This window comes from Enhydra lutris, unplaced genomic scaffold (assembly GCF_002288905.1).
Source record: "Enhydra lutris kenyoni isolate GAN:26980312 unplaced genomic scaffold, ASM228890v2 scaffoldscaffold82, whole genome shotgun sequence".
Classification (NCBI taxonomy): Eukaryota; Metazoa; Chordata; class Mammalia; order Carnivora; family Mustelidae; genus Enhydra; species Enhydra lutris.
In genome coordinates, this window is record NW_019154166.1 from 5572559 (window position 1) to 5591579 (window position 19021).

At 43.2% G+C, this 19021-nt stretch overlaps 1 protein-coding gene across 1 annotated transcript in view; it reads left to right on the forward strand.

The window, feature by feature from the left end:
- LOC111161130 (dynein axonemal heavy chain 9) overlaps positions 1-19021 on the forward strand; it is a 317708-nt gene that overhangs the window by 168995 nt on the left and 129692 nt on the right. The window contains exons 41-43 of the mRNA XM_022524635.1: positions 101-340; positions 9906-10067; positions 13640-13836. Coding sequence (XP_022380343.1) covers positions 101-340; positions 9906-10067; positions 13640-13836 — 599 coding nt within the window. The remainder of the gene's footprint in view (positions 1-100; positions 341-9905; positions 10068-13639; positions 13837-19021) is intronic.

The following is a 19021-nucleotide window of genomic DNA, read 5'->3' on the forward strand; positions in this document are numbered from 1 at the left end:
CAAAGCCCTTCTAAGAATCCCTCATTATTTTACCCAAATCCCCAAAGGCAATTTTGACTCTAACTCATGACTCTAACTGACATCCTGTTTCCCTGGGCAGCGTCATTTCAGCGTGTTTGTGCTCTCCTTCCCGGGAGCGGACGCCCTGGCCTCCATCTATGGCACCATCTTGACTCAGCACCTGACACTCGGACATTTCCCAGCATCCCTGCAGAAATCCAGCCCCCAGCTCATCAATCTGGCCCTGACCTTCCACCAGAAAATCGCCACCACGTTCCTACCTACAGCAATCAAATTCCACTACATTTTCAACCTCAGAGACTTTGCCAACATCTTCCAGGTAAGTCCATCTGCCCAGAGACACAGTGATGATCTGGTCCCTTCCGCTCTTAGTAAAACAAGAGTTAACACCAAACTCTTAGGCCAACGCACAGGTTTATGGAATCATGAGCATAGTAAACAGGTGAACAGGGTACCATGGGATCCTCGAGGAAGGACATCAACCAGATAGTTCTGTTTGCCGATGATGCCATTCCCCAGGACACATTTTTGGGTTGATTCCTTTGGGTTGCAGAAGGCTCTGCATCTTGAAGAAAATGCTATAGAATGATTCCACTATGCCTCAGAAGGAAAGCAGAGAGAACTATTTTGCAGGCCCTGGTGCTATACCCTTTATTCTTGAGCACAAAAAGAACGTCCCCTGAGTCATGCTAGAGAGATCTGCTTCCTGAAAAAAAGCCATGTTGGAATATTCATAAGACACCATCTGCCAGCCCCTGGGAGGCCTCGGTTTAAAAACTCCAGGTTCCTTTCCAGGCCACAGCCATTTGATTCTCTTCGAGTTGCTCCTCTGAGTAGTGATGGCCTGTCTCTGTCTGTTGCTTTCTGCTGCTTGACCCTGACTGCCAAAATGCCCAGAGGGCAGTGCGGCAAACCCCAGCCCCCTCTTCCTTTTGGTCAGGCACACCACCCTCACGGGGTATGGAGAGTCCACGACTTTCCCATCCTGGACAGGAATCTGCAGAAACTGCTTCTCAGAGAGACTCCTCCCCCAGAGAGCCCTGAGAAAGGATAAAGGAGAAGGATGCCTCTTACACCAAGCAGAGGCCACACCTGGAGGGGAATGTCTGTCTGACTGATCAGGGAGGGGGGCGGGCCCCACCACAGCGAGTACAGCTATCTGGAATTCATTACCCATGGCCCTACCTGAACAGGTAGGATTCCGGGGAACCTCAGACTAGCAAAGGCCCCGACCGTGAGAACACAAGGCCTGCATGGTCCAGCCAGGCATTTTGGTTGGAAAGAGAAGAAATTCCCTAAACATTAGTTCAGAGATCTAACGACTGTGTTCCAGAAGGGCTGAACCTACCAGTGCAGACACCGAGACCCACATGAGGGCAGGACTTTGAGAACACGCCTAAGCTGGCTCAGGACAGCCCTCCTGGGTCCTGGACCCCACGTAGACATTAGCTCTGCTAAACATGAGGAGAAACAGAGACCCTCCGGGGCTTCTATAGATTTTCCCGAGAGTGTACTGCCAGCCAGTAAAGGAACTAGAACACAAATCTGGGTCTTTGGGTTCCTGGCCAGGCCCTCCGTCCTCCACACCATTCTGCCTGTCTCATCTGTGCTTCTGACGAAGATAACAAGCATAAGGTATTTGAGTCAGCAAGAAAGACTGCGCTCGAAGCCTTGTAGCAGGAGGGCAGGACAATCGCCAAGTTTGTGCGTGTCCACTCTCGTCGCTCATCTTTTGAGTATTAACAGAGAAAGACCTCTTTTTTTTAAGATTTTATCTATTTATTTGACAGAGAGAGACACAGCGAGAGAGGGAACACAAGCAGGGAGAGTGGGAGAGGGAGAAGCAGGCTTCCTGCCAAACAGGGAGCCCGATGCGGGGCTCGATCCCAGGACCCTGGGATCATGACCTGAGCCAAAGGCAGATGTTTAAGTCCATTGAGCCCCCCAGGCACCCCAGAGAAAGACCTCTGTTATCACACACCCCCTCTCTGAAACCTCACTGCAGCTTGGCGTAGTGGGGGAGTCACCCTCTGCATTTCTGAAATGCTGAAAAGGGAGTTAACACTGTCAGAGCAAATTCACATCACTCATAGGGCAGAGTTGAGGGGAGGAGAGCCTCAAGTCTCTTTTATCAAAACCATCCCACTCCTGTCCGGACAGACACCTTGTCACCCTCACACCCTGAATTGTATACTCATGACAAGCCTTTGGGATGCACATTGTTATCCCAATTTCAGAGAGGCTCGGGGAAGTTACCAGCTAGGTGACAGCATGAATGGTCACGAAGGTAGAAAGTACACACCTTGTCGGTGGAATGAATAGGAAAGCATCTGGCCCCATGGGAACAGAGGGAAAGGTGGAGGGGGCCGCTGAGAGACTAGATCGGAAAGATCACTGGAGGCCAGAGTGGGCCCCACATAGAGTCTGTAACAAGAGCTAACATTTACCGAGCACGGTCCGAGGCCTTACACATCTGTTAGCGAACAGTTTCATCCTCAAAATGATCGGGTAAGATGAAATACCGATTCTTTCCAATTGGGAAATGGCAATGCTGTGCCACAAAGAAATCGAGTACCTCAATCGTGTTTGCACATACAGCAGCACTGAGACCCAAAGCTAGAATGTTCAACTCTACAGTGCAGGTAAGCTGGGGGGGGGGGCAAAGGTGAGGAGGAAGGTCTCTTGTTCCACGCGCTCCCCCGCCCCCCAGCCGTGTCTTTGCCTGACTCGGGCAGCCTGAGCGGCGATCCCCTAGGCTTTCGGCAGCCTGCTGTCAGCCACCTGCCACAAGAGTGGGTAGGAAAACGCATCCCTCCCTGGGAGTGCCTGCCTCCCTGCAGCCGCACAGCCCCCCACCCTCCTCCTCTAGACGTCAGTTTCAGGCTCAAGCTTGACCACAGCTACCCCTGCCTCCTTTCCCTCTTCCTTGTCTGAAGGCCTGATGATGGAAGCATTGGCACGGGGTGGGGGTTGGGGGGGACCTGTTAAATGCCTGTGAGAAGACAGGCGTCGCCTAGAGAGCACGCTGCTTTCCTCCACTCAGCTTGACCCCAAGGCTCGGTAACTCAGACCTTCTCTGCACTTCCCTTACTGTCCTGATCAGGGCACGATCAGGGCCTCCGAGTAGCAGAAATCATTAACGGCTCCCATCCCAGCGTGACTAAGGGGATACAGGGTCTGTGCTTGGTGGGCTCACATCGACTCAGCCCTTAACTTCCCGGCATCCTGAGCAGTTGGCTTTCCCGGGATTATAAGCTCCAAGGGATAGCACACGTCACTGTGAAAGACAGTCCAGGAAGCTGGGGTTCCTGGTCGTTGCTTCTCCCTGCACTCTGCATCTCATCCCTGCCTGATATCTAGGAGAGCCAAGAAGGAGGGAGACTGAGACACAGGTGAGGGTAGGGCCAAAGGGACCTAATGGAATTTCTTTCTTTGCAAAATTAAACTTATCAGAGTATAATATACATGTAGGAAAGCACACAAGTCATAAGTTCACAACTAGGTTAATTATCACAGTCATCACACTTACATAACTATGAGAAAGAGATCAAGATCTTTAGATCGAAAAACAGAACATTCCCACATCCCTAAAGCTCTTCCTTTTTTCTCCCTATGATTTGGTTTTTCTCCACCCCACCCCACCCTCCCCCGGAAGCAAATGCTGTGTGGACTTCTAGTCGAACTGATCCCTAAGTTCTTTTGGCTTATTTTGGGTTGTTATCAAAATAGAATATTATTTTTGTAACTTTTAACTCACTTTGTAACTTCGTTCAGTGTTATGCTTATACTTACATATACAATCATGTTATTGGTAAAAAAAAATACTAGTGACGATTTCCTTCTTTCCAATCCTTTAATCTTATAATTTCTTTTTCTTGTTTTACTGTGCTGGTTACAACTGCCAGTAAAATGTTGAAGAGAAGTTGTGAGAATGGCTTCTTGTTGCATTCCTACTTTTAGGGAAAAAGAGCTTGTACTAGTTGACCATTAAGTGTGATGCTTACTCTGGGTTTTGGGAGACGCTCTTTGCCAGATTAAGAAAATTCCTTCCTGGGGCTCCTGGGTGGCTCAGTGGGTTAAAGCCTCTGCCTTCGGCTCAGGTCATGATCTCAGGGTCCTGGGATCGAGCCCCACATCGGGCTCTCTGCTCAGCAGGGGGCCTGTTTCCTCCTCTCTCTCTGCCTGCCTCTCTGCCTACTTGTGATCTCTGTCAAATAAATAAATAAATAAATCTTTAAAAAAAAAGAAAGAAAAGAAAATTCCTTCCTGATTATAGTCTCCTAAGAGTTTTAACCATGAGTATATGTTGAAACTTAACAAGCAACTTTTCTGTAGCTCTTAAACTAATTACATCGATTTTTTTTTTCTTGCTGTTTCTGGAAATGTGATAAATTACACTGATTATTTTTGAATCTTAGATCACTCTTGCATTCCTATAATCAACCCAATTTAATTGCTACATGTTGAGCCTTTTATATTTTGCTGGATTCCATTTGTTATTTTTTAATATACTTTTTGCACCTCCATTAATAAGATTGTCCTGTAATTCTTCTTTCCTCATAAAATGCATTGGGAAGTGGTCCCTTTTCTCTCTCAGGAAGCTTTTGGAAAACACTGTAGTGAGTTTTCCTGAAATGTCAGAAGAATTTACTGCTGAAACCCTCTAGAGTATTTTTTTTTAAGATTTTATTAATTTATTCAACAGACAGATCACAGGTAGGCAGAGAGGCAGGCAGAGAGAGAGAAGAGGAAGCAGGCTCCCTGCTGAGCATAGAGCACGATGCGGGGCTCGATCCCAGGACCCTGGGATCATGACCTGAGCCAAAGGCAGAGGCTTTAACCCACTGAGTCACCCAGGCACCCCTCTGGAGTATTTTTGTGGAAGAACCTAAGTTATGAGTTCTATTTTTTTGTACACTTCAGACAATTCAGATTTTCTATTTCTTCGTGTGTCAGTTGTAGGTTATTAATGTTCTCAATCTTTAATTTATTGCCATGCAATCATTTATAATATCCTGTGATTGTCTTTTAGATGCCTGTTGTATCTGACATTATCTCGTCTTTCTTATACCTGATAATGATTATTTGTGACTTTTCTCGTTTTCTTTTTTTCTCTTTTACCAGCCTTACTAAGGAGTTATCAATTGTGCTAATCTTTTCAAAGAAACTGATAAGTATTCACATATAATATCCTTTTTTTGCTTTATTTGCTGTCTCTATTTGCTGTCTGCTTTTATATTACTAATAATTGATCTTTTCTTTATAATCTTTTTCTTCATACCTTCAGGTTTGGGTTCTCCTTTTTTCTAACTTCTTGACAGAGCTACTTGTGTCATCAATCGTCAGGCTCTCAGCTCTTATAAAACATTCATTTTAAGGCTATGAATTTATCACTAATTATGCCGTATACTGTATCATGCAGACTTTTATATGTTATATTTTTATTGTCATGCACTTCATAATATTTCCTAATTTCCCCTATAATTTCTCCTTTAACCCATGGGATATTTGGAAGTATATTGCTTTATTTTTTTAGAATTGAGAGATTTTCTAGTTATCCTTCTCTTATTGATGCTTAGCTTAATTCCACTGTTGTCAGAAAATATACTCAATTATTTCATTCCTTTGAAATTTGTTGAGATCTGCTTTATTTCGAAAGGTCTGACCAGTGTGGCTTCTTAAACAGTGCCTTCTTCAGGTGCTGAGTGTAGTTGAGTCACTATGTCAATTAGGTCAAATTTGTGAATCATGTCATTGAAATATTTTATATCCCTCACTGACTTTTTTGACAACTTGTTCTGTAAGTTTCTAAAAAAGTTTATGCAAAAACCTCCGTCTGTGATTGTGGGCATGTCCATTTCTCTTTTTGTTTACATCATATTTACTTTATGTATTTGGAAATCATGTTATTATGTGCACACACATTTAGAATTAGTATATCTTCCTAGAGGACTGACCTTTTCCTTATTATTAAATTCACTGCTTTATTTTTTAAAATGGCTCTTTCTTTGAAGTCAGCTTTGTAGAGTAAGGTGGCTATTCCTCATTATTTTAGTCCGCATCTTCATGACATACTGTTTCCAATTCCTTCATGCTGTATTGTTTTTCAATTTCTTATTTCAGCCTCTTTTTTTCTTATGTTTAAGGTATATCTCCTATAGACAACATCTAGTTGGATTTTTTAAATCTAGACTAATAATTATAGTCTTTAAATTAAAATATTTAGTTCATTTATGTTTGATGTTATTTTATATAACATATTAGGATTAAATCTACTTTATACTGTTTGTTTTCAGTATGTTCTACCTATTCTTTTTTTTTTTTAAGATTTTATTTATTTATTTATTTGACAGAGAGAAGAGAGAGAGCACAAGTAGGCAGAGAGGCAGGCAGAGAAAGAGGGGGAAGCAGACTCCCCACTGAGCAGGGAGCCTGATGCGGGGCTCGATCCCAGGACCGTGGGATCATGACCTGAGCCGAAGGCAGAGGCTTTAACCCACTGAGCCACCCAGGCGCTCCTGTTCTACCTATCCTATGTTTCCTTTCCTCTCATTTTTTTTTGTATTCTATCAAACTAATTACTTTTTATTCTTTTATTTTCTCCCTCTTTTAGCAGATGTCTTTTTACTGGTCATCTAATGGTTACCAAATGCATCATTTTGTCCCTTTTTCTTTTATAAATTAGTACTTTATCAATTGCCATATAATGCAAGGGTCCTAGAACAATTTACATCCCTCCAATTTTATTCTATTGTTATTTTTAAAATTCAGTGTATATTGAAAACCCATACTATACTAATATTGTCTTAGTCAACTTTTTTTTTAATATTTATTTATTTGAGAAAGAGAGTGAGCAGGAGAGAGAGTGAGTAGGTGGGAGGAGCAGAGGGAGAGGGAAAAGCAGGCTCCACTTGAGCAGTGAATCCAACACAGGGCTCAATCCTGGACTCTGGGATCATGACCTGGGCCAAAGGCAGACGCATAAAAAACTGAACCACCCAGGTGCCCCAAGTCGACATTTAATTAGATTTACTCACATATTACTCTTCCCATTGCTCTTGTTCCTGTTGCATATCTGATTCTTCCATTTGGAATCATTTTCATTCTGCCTGAAGAACTACTTTAGTATTTAGTGTACGCTCCATCTGCTACAAAATAATCTCTTAGTTTTTTATTTAACTGAAAATACATTCATTTCTTATTTTTTAAAAGAATTTGGGAAGGGAGTTTAGAATTCTAGGTTGGTAGTATTTCTGTTGGTATTTTGAGGGGGTCCTTCTACTGTCCTGGCTTCCATGTTTCTGTTAAGAAATTCTCTCTCAAGTCTTACGTTCCTTTGACAATACATGCTTGGTTTTTTGGTTTTTTGGGGTTTTTTTTTTTTTTTTTTTTTTGGTTGCCAACTTCTAAGATTTTCTGTTTGTCTTCGATTTTCAAAAATTTCAGATATGCCCCGATGTCTAAGTGCTATTTTTTGTATTTATCTTGCTTAGTGTTTATAGCACTTTTGAATCTGGGTTGATGTCTTTTCTTTTCAGTTGTATTTTTTCTCCAGTTTTAGAGAAGTTCTGGCCAATACATTTTCAGATGTTGCTTCTGCTTCTCTCTCTTTTCTTCTAGTAGTCTAACACACATATATGGCATACGTGTCTCATATGTCCCTGACACTCTTTCTTTTTTCTGTTTGCAATTCAATCTGAATATTTTGTGCTACTCTCTCTTCCTGTGAACTAATTCTATTTTCAACTCTGTCCATTCTGCTCTTAACCCCACTGATAAGCTCTTAATTTCATTAACTATAATTTGGGGTAATTTTTAATTTGAGAATTTCCATTTGATTCATTTTTAAAGACTCCAGTTCTTTGATGAAGTTCTTTACCTGATGTCGTCTAATGTCTTGGTCATATTAATCATAGTTTTGTTAAAGTTTATGTCTGATAATTCCCAGTACCTAGATCTTCTATGGGTCAGTTTTTTTCTTGATTTGGCCATATCGCCTGGTATTCCCAGTAATTTTTGTTTGATTGCCAGACATTAAGTGTTTTAAAATGTACAGATAATTTGAGGGTTTAGATTATGCTATTTTCCTTCAGTGATTACTTCTGCATCTGTTTCTGCCAAGCTGTTGCCATGGACTGATATGATTGAAATTAGGCTTCAGTTTCTGTGAGGACTAAATGATTTGTGATTCACTCATATTCCTAGTGTATAACCATTTGAGGGGTTCCCTTGTGGTTTTTTACCATGACCCCCTTCTAGGTAATCCCTGAACTTCAGTTTTCCTCCTTCCTACCTCTTGAGATAAGTTTGCTCAGCATCTTAACCTGTCATTTGTCTGTCTTTTCAGTTTCTGAACCTGTAAGTCATTAGTTGTGGATTGGCAAATGTCCAAAGGAAAAAGAAATAGTGCCAGGTTTAGGGTTCATCTTTCTTCCTTTTCTTCTCTCTAGAATTCAGCTCTTTGAGTCCCCGCTGCCCTGGTTACTCCCTAATGCCTCTAAAAGATGAAACTTTAAAGATAATTTTCCCATCTTTTGTAGTTGACTTCAGTGGATTGGCTTATAATCAGGTATTCTGCCCCTACTGAAAGCAGCAATCTTGATGGAGGTTCTTGCTATGTTATAGTAATTGAAGGATTCAGTATTAGTCTATTCCTTCTTTCAACGAGCACTCATTAAGAATCTAGTGTATGTCAGGCACCATGCTAGATGCCAATAATACAATAATAAAAATAAACAATACCTAAAATGAAGTCTGTCAATTTCCCTGCCTTTGAGACACTCATCATGAACTGAAAGAAGCAAACCTGTCCAAAGAAAAATGATTTTAGGAACAAATAGATGTATATATAAAGGGTGAAGTGGAACACATCAGAGGGAATGCTGTTGGGCAGGAAGAGAAGTGTCATGGAAGACTTCAAGAAAGAGATAACACTTGAATTGGATCTTGAAATGTGAGCATAGCAAGAAAAGCAGAAAGCATGAAGATACAGAAATTATGCAGTATCAGAAAATAATTTTAATTTGGTGAAACTGAAATCTAGATTTTTATGGGAAATGGTAAGAGTGATCATGAGGAGCTAGACTAGTAGTCCTATTATGACCAGAACTTTATGCCATGCTCATGAGTCAGAGCATTATTTTGTTGGTGATGAGGAATAATTAAATAGCCCCTTTCCTTCTATGATAAAAAAGCAATGGGGGGAAACACAGGTCTAATGAGATTGAAGTTACAGGACCTGTTGTGGTCATTGAGAGACTCTAATCTTGGTGGTCTCCATTTTTCAATGAAAAAGAAGACTAAGACATTAACAAATAGTAACAGAAAGAGGTGAGGTAACAGAGAAATTTTAAAAGAATAGTAAATATTTGGAATAATCCCTATGGTGTATAAAAGGAGAACATATTATAGATAAATGGATTGCTGACCTGCAAAGGTTAGTTATAGTCATCCCAGCCCTCTGTCATCATCCTGATTTTACATATGCCATCATTCCCCAGACTGTTTTTCGAGTTGGCACTTAGGGAATTGAAATACAGCAGAGAAGCTACCTCTCTCCTCAGTGTGGTTAGTTAGAATGTAATGGTCAGAGTTTTAGGCTCTAAGGTCAGGCAGACCTAGTTTCAAAACCTTCTGGGTTTGTACTAAAACCACATACTATATATATGTCATAGGCATCCTTCCTGTCTTTCTGAATCCTGATGTCCACATTGTACAAAATAGATACAGTAAAAGTTATTTTGTAGAATCATCGTGATGGTTGAATGATTATTATCTGGCAAAACTTCCAGTCCAGTACCTGTCACATAACTGGTTCAATAAATTATAGCTATTACAGTTTTAAATTATTGTTCACATGATATTTTTCTCTATTCTCTTTAAAGGGCATTCTCTTCTCCTCAGTAGAATGTGTAAAATCTACACAGGACCTCATAAAGCTCTATCTGCATGAATCAAATCGGGTTTATCGGGATAAGATGGTAGAAGAAAAGGACTTTGATCTTTTTGATAAAATCCAGACAGAAGTGGTCAAGAAAATTTTTGATGTGAGTATTGCCCTGCAAAAAAATTTTACATTTGAAAAATAATAATTATGCAGATAATCAAATGATAATATCCAGCTCATAAATTGGGGGCAAAATCAGAGATTAGATAGAAAAAGAAATCTGTCATTGTTTTGCTGAGGTGAAAAATGCTAGGACAACAAAGGCACAAATAAATCCTAGAATGTCAGTTTTGAAAAGGTCTGTGGGGATCATCTGATCCAATTCTTGCATCTTATACTGATTCCTCTCAATAGCATTTCCTGGATTGGTTATCCCAGTGGATGCTCCAATGTCCTTGAAAATGGCCAGTTTCATCTTTGCCAAGGGAGCCATTTTGGAGCCACTGATGACCAGAAATTTGGAACAATTTTGAAATTTGGAAGCTTTATGACAACTTTAAAGGCTGGAATGTTTTTCTAATAATGATCTAAAATTTATTTCCCTGTCCACTAATTTTAGGTCTACATGAAAAACTTTCAAATATTTTAAGATCATTTGTCTTGTCCTTCCTGCGTCTTCCCTCCCCCAAACCAAATAGCCTGTGTTCTTTTAAGCCACTTCTGACATGGCTTCTGACATGGAGAAATTTGCCATCATCTTGATTAATTTTCCATGAGGTCCCCCTCCAAAATCATGGTGTCTGACTTTCATCACACAACCCAACTGGGGCTGACCTAGAGCAAGATCATCATTCCCTCTGATTAACTATAATTTTGTTACTGTTTCCCAAAATTTCTCTCCTAACTAGTTGTACTACAATATACTCTTTGGAAAGAAGATATCCATGATAAATTGAGAAATACTTCATATTCTATCCCTCTCTTAGAAATTCACAATGCTTTCAGTACATTAAAGCCCTAAAATTCTTGAATAATCCTGATTCATTTATCATTTCCCAAATGTATGAGACCCTGAAACTCTTTTCCCTTAATAAAACCTATTAATAATTTGCAGAATGAATAGTCCATAGACTTTGTCTTGGGAAGCACACATTAACACAGCCCAAGATCATATTATACTTCTAGTGTCAAAATTATCCCACAACTCACCCTGAGCCTTCAAAATGTTGACCACATCTCCATATTTTCCACACATACTGCTTGTCCTCTCTTGAACTTAGAAATAATCAAAACTTGTATTTAAATGTACCATGTTGTCCCAAAGCTCACCTGGTTAAGTCTAGCACCAGATTTTTCCCTGATACCATCTTGGGTCTACCTCTGAAGATACAGTCCATCCCAACCTATATGATAGGACATCATTTTTTCTTAAAGATTTATTTATTTATTTCAGGGAGAGAAAAAGTGTGTGCATACAAGCAGGAGCGGTAGAGGGAGAGAGAGAGAGAGAATCCCAAGCAGACTCTGCACTGAGCACAAAGCCTTATGTGGGGCTCAATCTCACGACCTTGAGATCATGACCTGAACCTAAACCAAGAGCCAGATGCCCAACCAGCTGTTCCACCCAGCTGCCCCTTAGACAGCATTGTGAAGTAACTTCTCTCTGTTGGCTCCTTACTAGTACGAACACCCTGAAATTCCCCCACTTATAATTTTCCTATGCCCCAATATTCAGTACTCTCACATCTCAGATGCCCCTCTGAGCATCATAGGATTTGCCAAATTGTGTATTCATTGTTAGCTCTGCAAACGTGCCTTGACTATCTTCTTCCGTTGGTCTGAGCTGGCCCTTTTGAGTATCAACACTCAGCCTTTGAAACAGAGGTTCCTATGTGGGTCTGTATCCTAAGAACGCATTCTTTTGATCATAGACCCAGATATAATTAATACTGCCATCGGCCTTCTCCACTAACATTTGAAATACCAGCTGGAGGTACCTTTGGCTGCATCAAATCTTGACAGCGGTATTAAAGAAAAGTTGCCAAGTCTCCACCAAGGAAGTGATACAGTCCTGTTTCTACCAATAAAATCTTAAGGTTCTCTGAGAAGTGGCCCTTGTGGGACATGGTGTCACTATTAAGAAGTCTTTGAATCACCAGGAAGGTTGATTTTCTCTCTCCCTCCTGAATAGCCTGACTCTGATCATAACATCAGAAACCCATCGTTTTGTTCATCAAAGGGTCTTTGTAGACCAGCCTTTGCAGAACGGTACTTCGGTCATTCCTCTGCTACATCATTCATGGAGATTGACTTCCGGCAGAACCAGTTCCCGGTATATTAGCCCGTTTTCAAACTGGGTAAATGGGTTCCCATGTCACTTCCCCACATGCCTTCTGCAGCAAAGCAAGAATGGCTCTCTTGCCTTGCATTAAATCCTACCCGGGTGTCTGGACATCTACGGTTCCTATGTAGCAAAGCCACAATAGTTGGAAGGCTTTCCATAGCCCTGACATCACCTTCAAAGTATAATAACTCTTTCATATTTAACTCTTCCCATTTCCTTCTTATAAACCAGGCAGGAGTCCTGGCTTCCCTGTAGATGAGACTCATCCTCACTCCCCACACCCCGCCCCCCCATTAGATGTGACGAATTTTATCCCTTGAGCTTACAAAGCTAACCCTATAGCCGTGATTCATTCCCTGGGGTAATATCCCTGCCGGTGAAGAACATGCAGCTTCCCTTTTTCCCAGGTGCCTCTTCCAGTCAGAACTTTGGAAGAAAAGAGTGACAGGTGGGGAGAGTTGCTTGCACTCGTATAAATTCCTACTTAGGGACTAGAAAGCATGTTCTCTCTTGGACTTACTTCCCCTACCACCTTTCTTCCTTTTGAAGGCTCTAGGATTTGAGTTTTGATAAGTAAGTAGTTCCTCTCTAAATTAAGAAAATGATTAGCTGCCTCTCTGATACTTACAGGGTACCTTGGTAGTAAAGAGACACAAACCTGCTGTCTTTTAAATTAATTGAGTCATACTAGGTTTTTATTAAATATGGTAAGGTCTTCCGTGTGGGCAAGAATTAACACGACGCAGTCAGCTCATATCTTTATGAAAATTTTCTGCTTCGGGGACTTTACTGTGAACATTTCCAGATTATCAGGATCCTTGTAGAGAAATCGGTCACCTAAGGATGGCTCATGGTGCATTTTTGTAGAAACTGAGTTCTCTGGGCTGAGCCTGTGAAGTTGGGGCTGGCAGCCTCCAGTGTGCTATCTCACAGGAAAGAGGAAAGGAGGTTTTATGATGCTGCCATGGACTGGGAAGCAAGACCTGTTGGGAACAGATGTGGGGGAGATAAGCACAGCAGGCCATGGACCCCTTCACCCAGCAGTGGTGAAAGATTGCTTAGGGAAATCTAATCATGTGTCCCCACCCACTCCTCTGCCCAGACATGGGCTCTTACTGGGCCTATGGGAAGGGTACCTCCCACCTTCCATATCCTGTCCTCAGCCCACAGGGAGTAATAAATACCACCCATGACTTCATGGAGCTGGTAAATGAATGTTAAACGTCTCTTTTATAAGAGCTGCTCAGGAGAAAGGAAGTAGGGGAAGCAGCACAGATACTTAATTTGCAGGAAGTGTCCAGAGAGAAAAAGCAAATGAGGGGTCTTCACTCTATGGAACCAGAATTGAGTCAGTAAAGGGGGTCCTTATGCCTGTGTCTCACCACCAGGATGTCGATGAGACTGTGGAACAGACCCGAGGCCTGAACATGTATTGCCATTTTGCCCATGGTATCGGCGAGCCCAAGTACATGCCTGTACAATCATGGGAACTTCTGACCCAGACTCTGGCAGAAGCCCTGGAGAACCACAATGAAGTCAACACAGTGATGGACCTGGTTCTCTTTGAGGATGCCATGCGCCATGTGTAAGTGTGCTTCTGTTCCTGCCTTTCCTTGGTCGTCTCTTCTTCCCAACATCAAACGTCCCATTTGGGCATTTGAGGACACCTTGATCAAACCAGGAAAGCAGCCATGCTTCCGCCATGGGGGTCAAGATGGCTGCCAGTAGAGCAGCCGTGGTAGCATCTGCCATCGGCCCTAGGCGAAGGCAGGGTACTGAACTCACGCAGCACTGGATCTGTTTCCTTGTCTGTCATTTGCAATCCCTAGGCATGTCCACAGTGCCACCAAGGGAAGTTTTGAGATGATAAGAGACACCAGAACAGCTCAGGACCCACGTCCCCACACCATACAAGTCTGAGGACCAACTTTAAAATAATGAGATGGAAGATTTTTGTTTAAATGCTCATACATTTCAAAAATACCCGTGTGAATGTTGTGGCTTTAGTGGAATCACTGAGAGTAGTCACCAAGTCTCTCCTCTCCCACCAAATGTTGTCCCTCTACTTCTCTTTACATTTCCCCAACTGCGTCACATCCCACCTTCCAAAATCTTGCCACCCTGTCCCCTGGTACCTGTGGACCTCAGCAGCAAAACCCACTTCAACTTCTCTGAATGTCCACTCATTGATGATTCTGAGTAAAACCCCACTCACCCCTGGGTTGAGCAGAGCTCTTTTTTCTCCCCATTCCATGCACCCCACACCCTAGAGAGAGCTAAGGGCCCTCCTTTCCCATCTCATTCCAGTAGCCCATTGAAATCATTTCTCCCCAGTTCTTCAAAACCCCAGTTGTTCAAAGCACATACACACAGACTTTCATTCTTACTCCTTCACCTTGTTACAGCCGTCTGCTGACATCCAGTCCCTCCCCAACATTTGCCAAAGACCCAGGTGCTTGGGTCAACTTCCTTCCTCGAACTCATCGTTCTTCATGGCTGGCTGGCCTCTGCATAGAACCTGGTCTTTTTGCTCCTTGGCCTCCTTAGCTCCAGTGGTCTTCTCTTCCATCCCCCACTCAGCCACTCACTCACATGTTCCCACCCCAGAACTTCTGTCATCAGTAATGAGCCCATCTCCGCAGTCTCCATTTCCAACAGCCCACCCTCCGAACGGGGCCTCCTACCCTTCCACTCACCTGCTTTGGTTTTTGTTCCAGGAAATTCTTTCTTGACCCAGTCGTATTGAGGTATAATTGGCATCTAACATTGCATTAGTTAAAGGTGTACAACAGGGGCACCTGGGTGGCTCAGTGGGTTAAAGGTGTACAACATCATGGTCTGACCTATGTGTGTAACACAAAAGATTACCACAATAAGATTAACAGTCATTCACAAGTTGCAGTTTGGTTTCCTTGTGATGAGGACTTTTAAGATCTGTTCTCTCGGCAGCTTGCAAATACACGATATGTCATTGTTAACTCTGCTCATCGTGTTACACTTCACCTCCCCAGAACTCATTTATCTTAGACCTGGGATTTGTTAACCTTTTGACCACCTTCCCCTAATTTCTCACCCCCATCTCCCCCACCTCTGGCAACCACAGATCTGATCTCTTCTGTTTCTATGTGTTTGTTTGTTGTGTGGCTTTGTGGTTTTTTGTTTTCTTTTTTCTTTTGGATTACACCTATAAGTTAGGTCATACAGTATTTGTCTTTCTCTGTCTCACTTCTCTCACTGCAGGGTCCTTCCATGTTGTCCCAAATAAAAATATCCCTATTGTTCTTCAACTTCATCAAGACTTCACGTCATGGAGCCAACCACTTTCTCAGACTCCTTTCCCCTTCTGGCTACCATGTCTTTACCATCCTCAGCCACCATGAGCCCCATCATCCTGGTGCTAGCCCTGTCACTTCCCTGCCACTGTGTCCATGTGACAAAACCCCATTCTAGTTAAACTCCACTGTCTTATTCTGCACCTGCCTCCAAGCATCTGATGATTGTTGCAGAAAAACCACCTCCCTTTGGGCTTGGTATGTTTCAGATTTTCAGCCATACTTTTCACATGGGCCCTTGCCCTTGCTGGAAACCCACCTTCACTACCTCCACTAGCCTGGGCAGTTTGCTCTCTTGGTCTACCCGTGGTGATTGCATCCCACATTTTTCTCCTCTTCTCAAGTTTCTAGCATCCCTCCCCTCTCTCTGTTCCTAGTTAATGAGCACATCTCTTCCTTCACTGATGTCATGAAAGCAACCAGAAGAGAATTCTGTCATTTCCCCCACCATCAAATCTAACAGCCCACCCGCATCCACCCACAAATTGTGCCTTCTCTGATATTTTAGTACATGAACCATCCCTGTTCCTACCTAAGGCCAATCCCTCCGTGCACATCCTGGATCCCACCTTTTAGCACCTTCTAAGTGACTTGATGTCTTCATGAAATTAAATTATTCCTTTTCTCTCCCGCCTCCCTCCTGCCCCCTCCTCCTCCCTTGCCCCATCTTGTGCCATCATCATTAATTCAGTAATTATTGGATCATATGCACCTACTTATAAACATGTCACATTATCATTATCAACAATAATAAACTATTCCTTCACTCTTATATCTCCTTTCATCCCCTACGCCTTTTTCCTTTCTTTTCTTTTCTTTTTTTTTTTTTTTTTTTGCTCCTGTTCACAACAAAACTCATCAAAATGGTTATCTATACTTTCTCACTTCTCATTCTCTTCTGGATCCTTTTCTTAGCAATGGAACAAAGAAGCTCTTATCCAGTCACCACAGAGCCCCCTCTTGCTAAAGTCAGTTGTCGCTGCTGGGACCTCAGCTTACATAACTTGACTTCCCTGCTGCATTTATCATGATTAATCTGTTTGTTTACATCCATCCATCTGCCCATCACCCACCCATCCATCCACCCATCCATCCAACCACCCATCCATCCACCCACCCATCCACCTACCCATCTACCCATCCATCCATCCATTCCATCCACCTATCTACCCATCCATCCATCCATCCATCCACCTATCCATCCACCCATCTATCTATCCATCCATCCACCCATCCATCCATCCATCCATCCACCCACCCTCCCACCCATCTACCCATCTATCTATCCACCCATCCATCCACCCAACACATATCTTTGGATTAGGCATACTATGAGTGCAAGGATCTTTTTTGTATTCACCACCAGATCTCTAATACCTAGGACAGTGTCTGGAACATAGCAGGTACTCAACAAACATCTTAGCATCTCATTTAGGGTAAAAGATGGAGAGGAAAAACAGAAGGAAGGAGGATACAGAGTGCTGGTGGAGGGTGGGGAGGGTGTTGACTGCAATTTTAAATAGGGAGGTCAGGAAGACCTCTCTGGAAAGGGAGCACTTGATGTGATATATAGCAGCTACCCTGACATTGGGACTCACCACAGGCCTGGTGCATAGAGCCTTGCTTACATCACTTTGTTTGTCACAAAAACCCTGAAGGAAGTAAGGTCTGATCTTATCCCTGTATATTACACACAAGAAGGCTACAATCCAGAGATGTGGGAGAAGCCATCTACCACCGTACTCCCCAGAAACAGAGAGGCCAAGGCTTACACTGGCACACTGTCTCCAGTGGATTTGCTCTCCATCATCACACTCTGGTGCTTCCTCATCTGTGTTTCTGCCTCTCCCGATCCAGTGTGAGCTCCTTGTGCATAGACTCGGTCTTGCTCACAGTTGAATCCCCAAAACCTTGGATGCTGACTGGTGCGTAGTTGATGGCCAGGACCAGGGTTTTGGGACATCCATTCATAAACCTTGGGAAAGTTCAGTGAACACTTTCCTCTCTTCTTGAACAACTATCAGAGCCTGTGTCACAGTCTTGGAATTGAGACAAATCTCTGTCCTTTCAGGGTAAATTTAATTTGGGATAAGAGCAAGTGATTTGGTCAATGTGGTGCCCAACATGGGTGATCAAACTGACTCATAATGTTCTTAAGAAGAAATAAGGCTGGGAAAACTAGCTTTTCTCCTGACGCTCCTTAACAGGCTGTGAGGATGGTTTCCAGAAGATGGTTTCCAGTTAGCAATGGCAAAATAACTGGAATAATGAACTACCTCAAGGGAGGCAGTTCTCAAGATTAAAGTATATTTAGACGTATGATTTCATGTCCATTTGTTTAAAAATATCAATGTCCCATGACGTGGTCTTCACCCTGCCCTCCCATCCCTGGGGTTCCTCGGCCCTCTGCTGCTTCTACTGGCCACAGAGAGCAGAAGCAACCCCTTGTGCCAGAAAATGGACCGCAGCCAACAGTGAGAGACACAGATAACCCAGGGTGACAGAATACTCATGGCCTCACGTCACTCCACGTGGTGCCCGAGGCAGAGGGGTTCGGGCTTTCTCCAGGAAGGTCCTGACTTCTGAGACCCAAGGTGGGAGCAGGGCGAGGCAGAGCAGGACAAAGGCTCCGGCGCTCCCCAGGAACCCACAGGGCTGGTGGAGGGGCCAGGGCAAGGGCATCTGGTCATGGGTGCGATGAGGCTTATTCTCATTTTGATGTGATCATCTGGCTTTTTGTTCTCACGACTTGAGCTCTTATCAGTCTCTCAGTCTGATTCCTTGATGCCTTTCCCAAGCTCTACTGCTAATTCTTCCTGCTGCTTTTATGCTGAACCTGACCACAGAGCACCGTGCCATGAGTTACGGGTGCAGGTTCTAGAGCCAGAGCCACAGCCACATCCAAATCCTGGTTTTGCCACTCATTGGCTGTGGTGTTCAGCAGAGGACACTGAACTTCCCCGAGCCTCAGTTTCCTCCTCTGGGAAGTGAGGGTAGTGAGAATGTCCACGTCGTTGGGTTATTGCTGCATGCGGCCAGTGCTTTGTGCTTAACAAGCAGTCCGTAGATGCTAGGCTTTTTCTTTGTTGTGCCCTTAATGACACCATGGTACTCTCCCGCTGACTCTTCACTGTCTCAGCAGATTCTGGGTCTGCATGTCCTTAAAGCCTCACACCATGTCTTTTCCACTGCTTTTGGCATAATCTTTATCTTTTTCTGGGTTTAATGGCTCCCACAGAGGTTGTTCTGCCTCTTTTCCTTTCTCTTAGCATCACTTAATGAAAACGATGGACTTCTCTTGTGCCCCTTCCTTTCTGTATCCTATCTATTCTCTAGGGCGTGTGTGCGTGCATGTATGCGTGGGCATGTGTGCTGCCTGTGCACATGCATGTGACTGCGCATGGGAGTGCAGACATGTGTGCATGTGTGTGCGTGCAT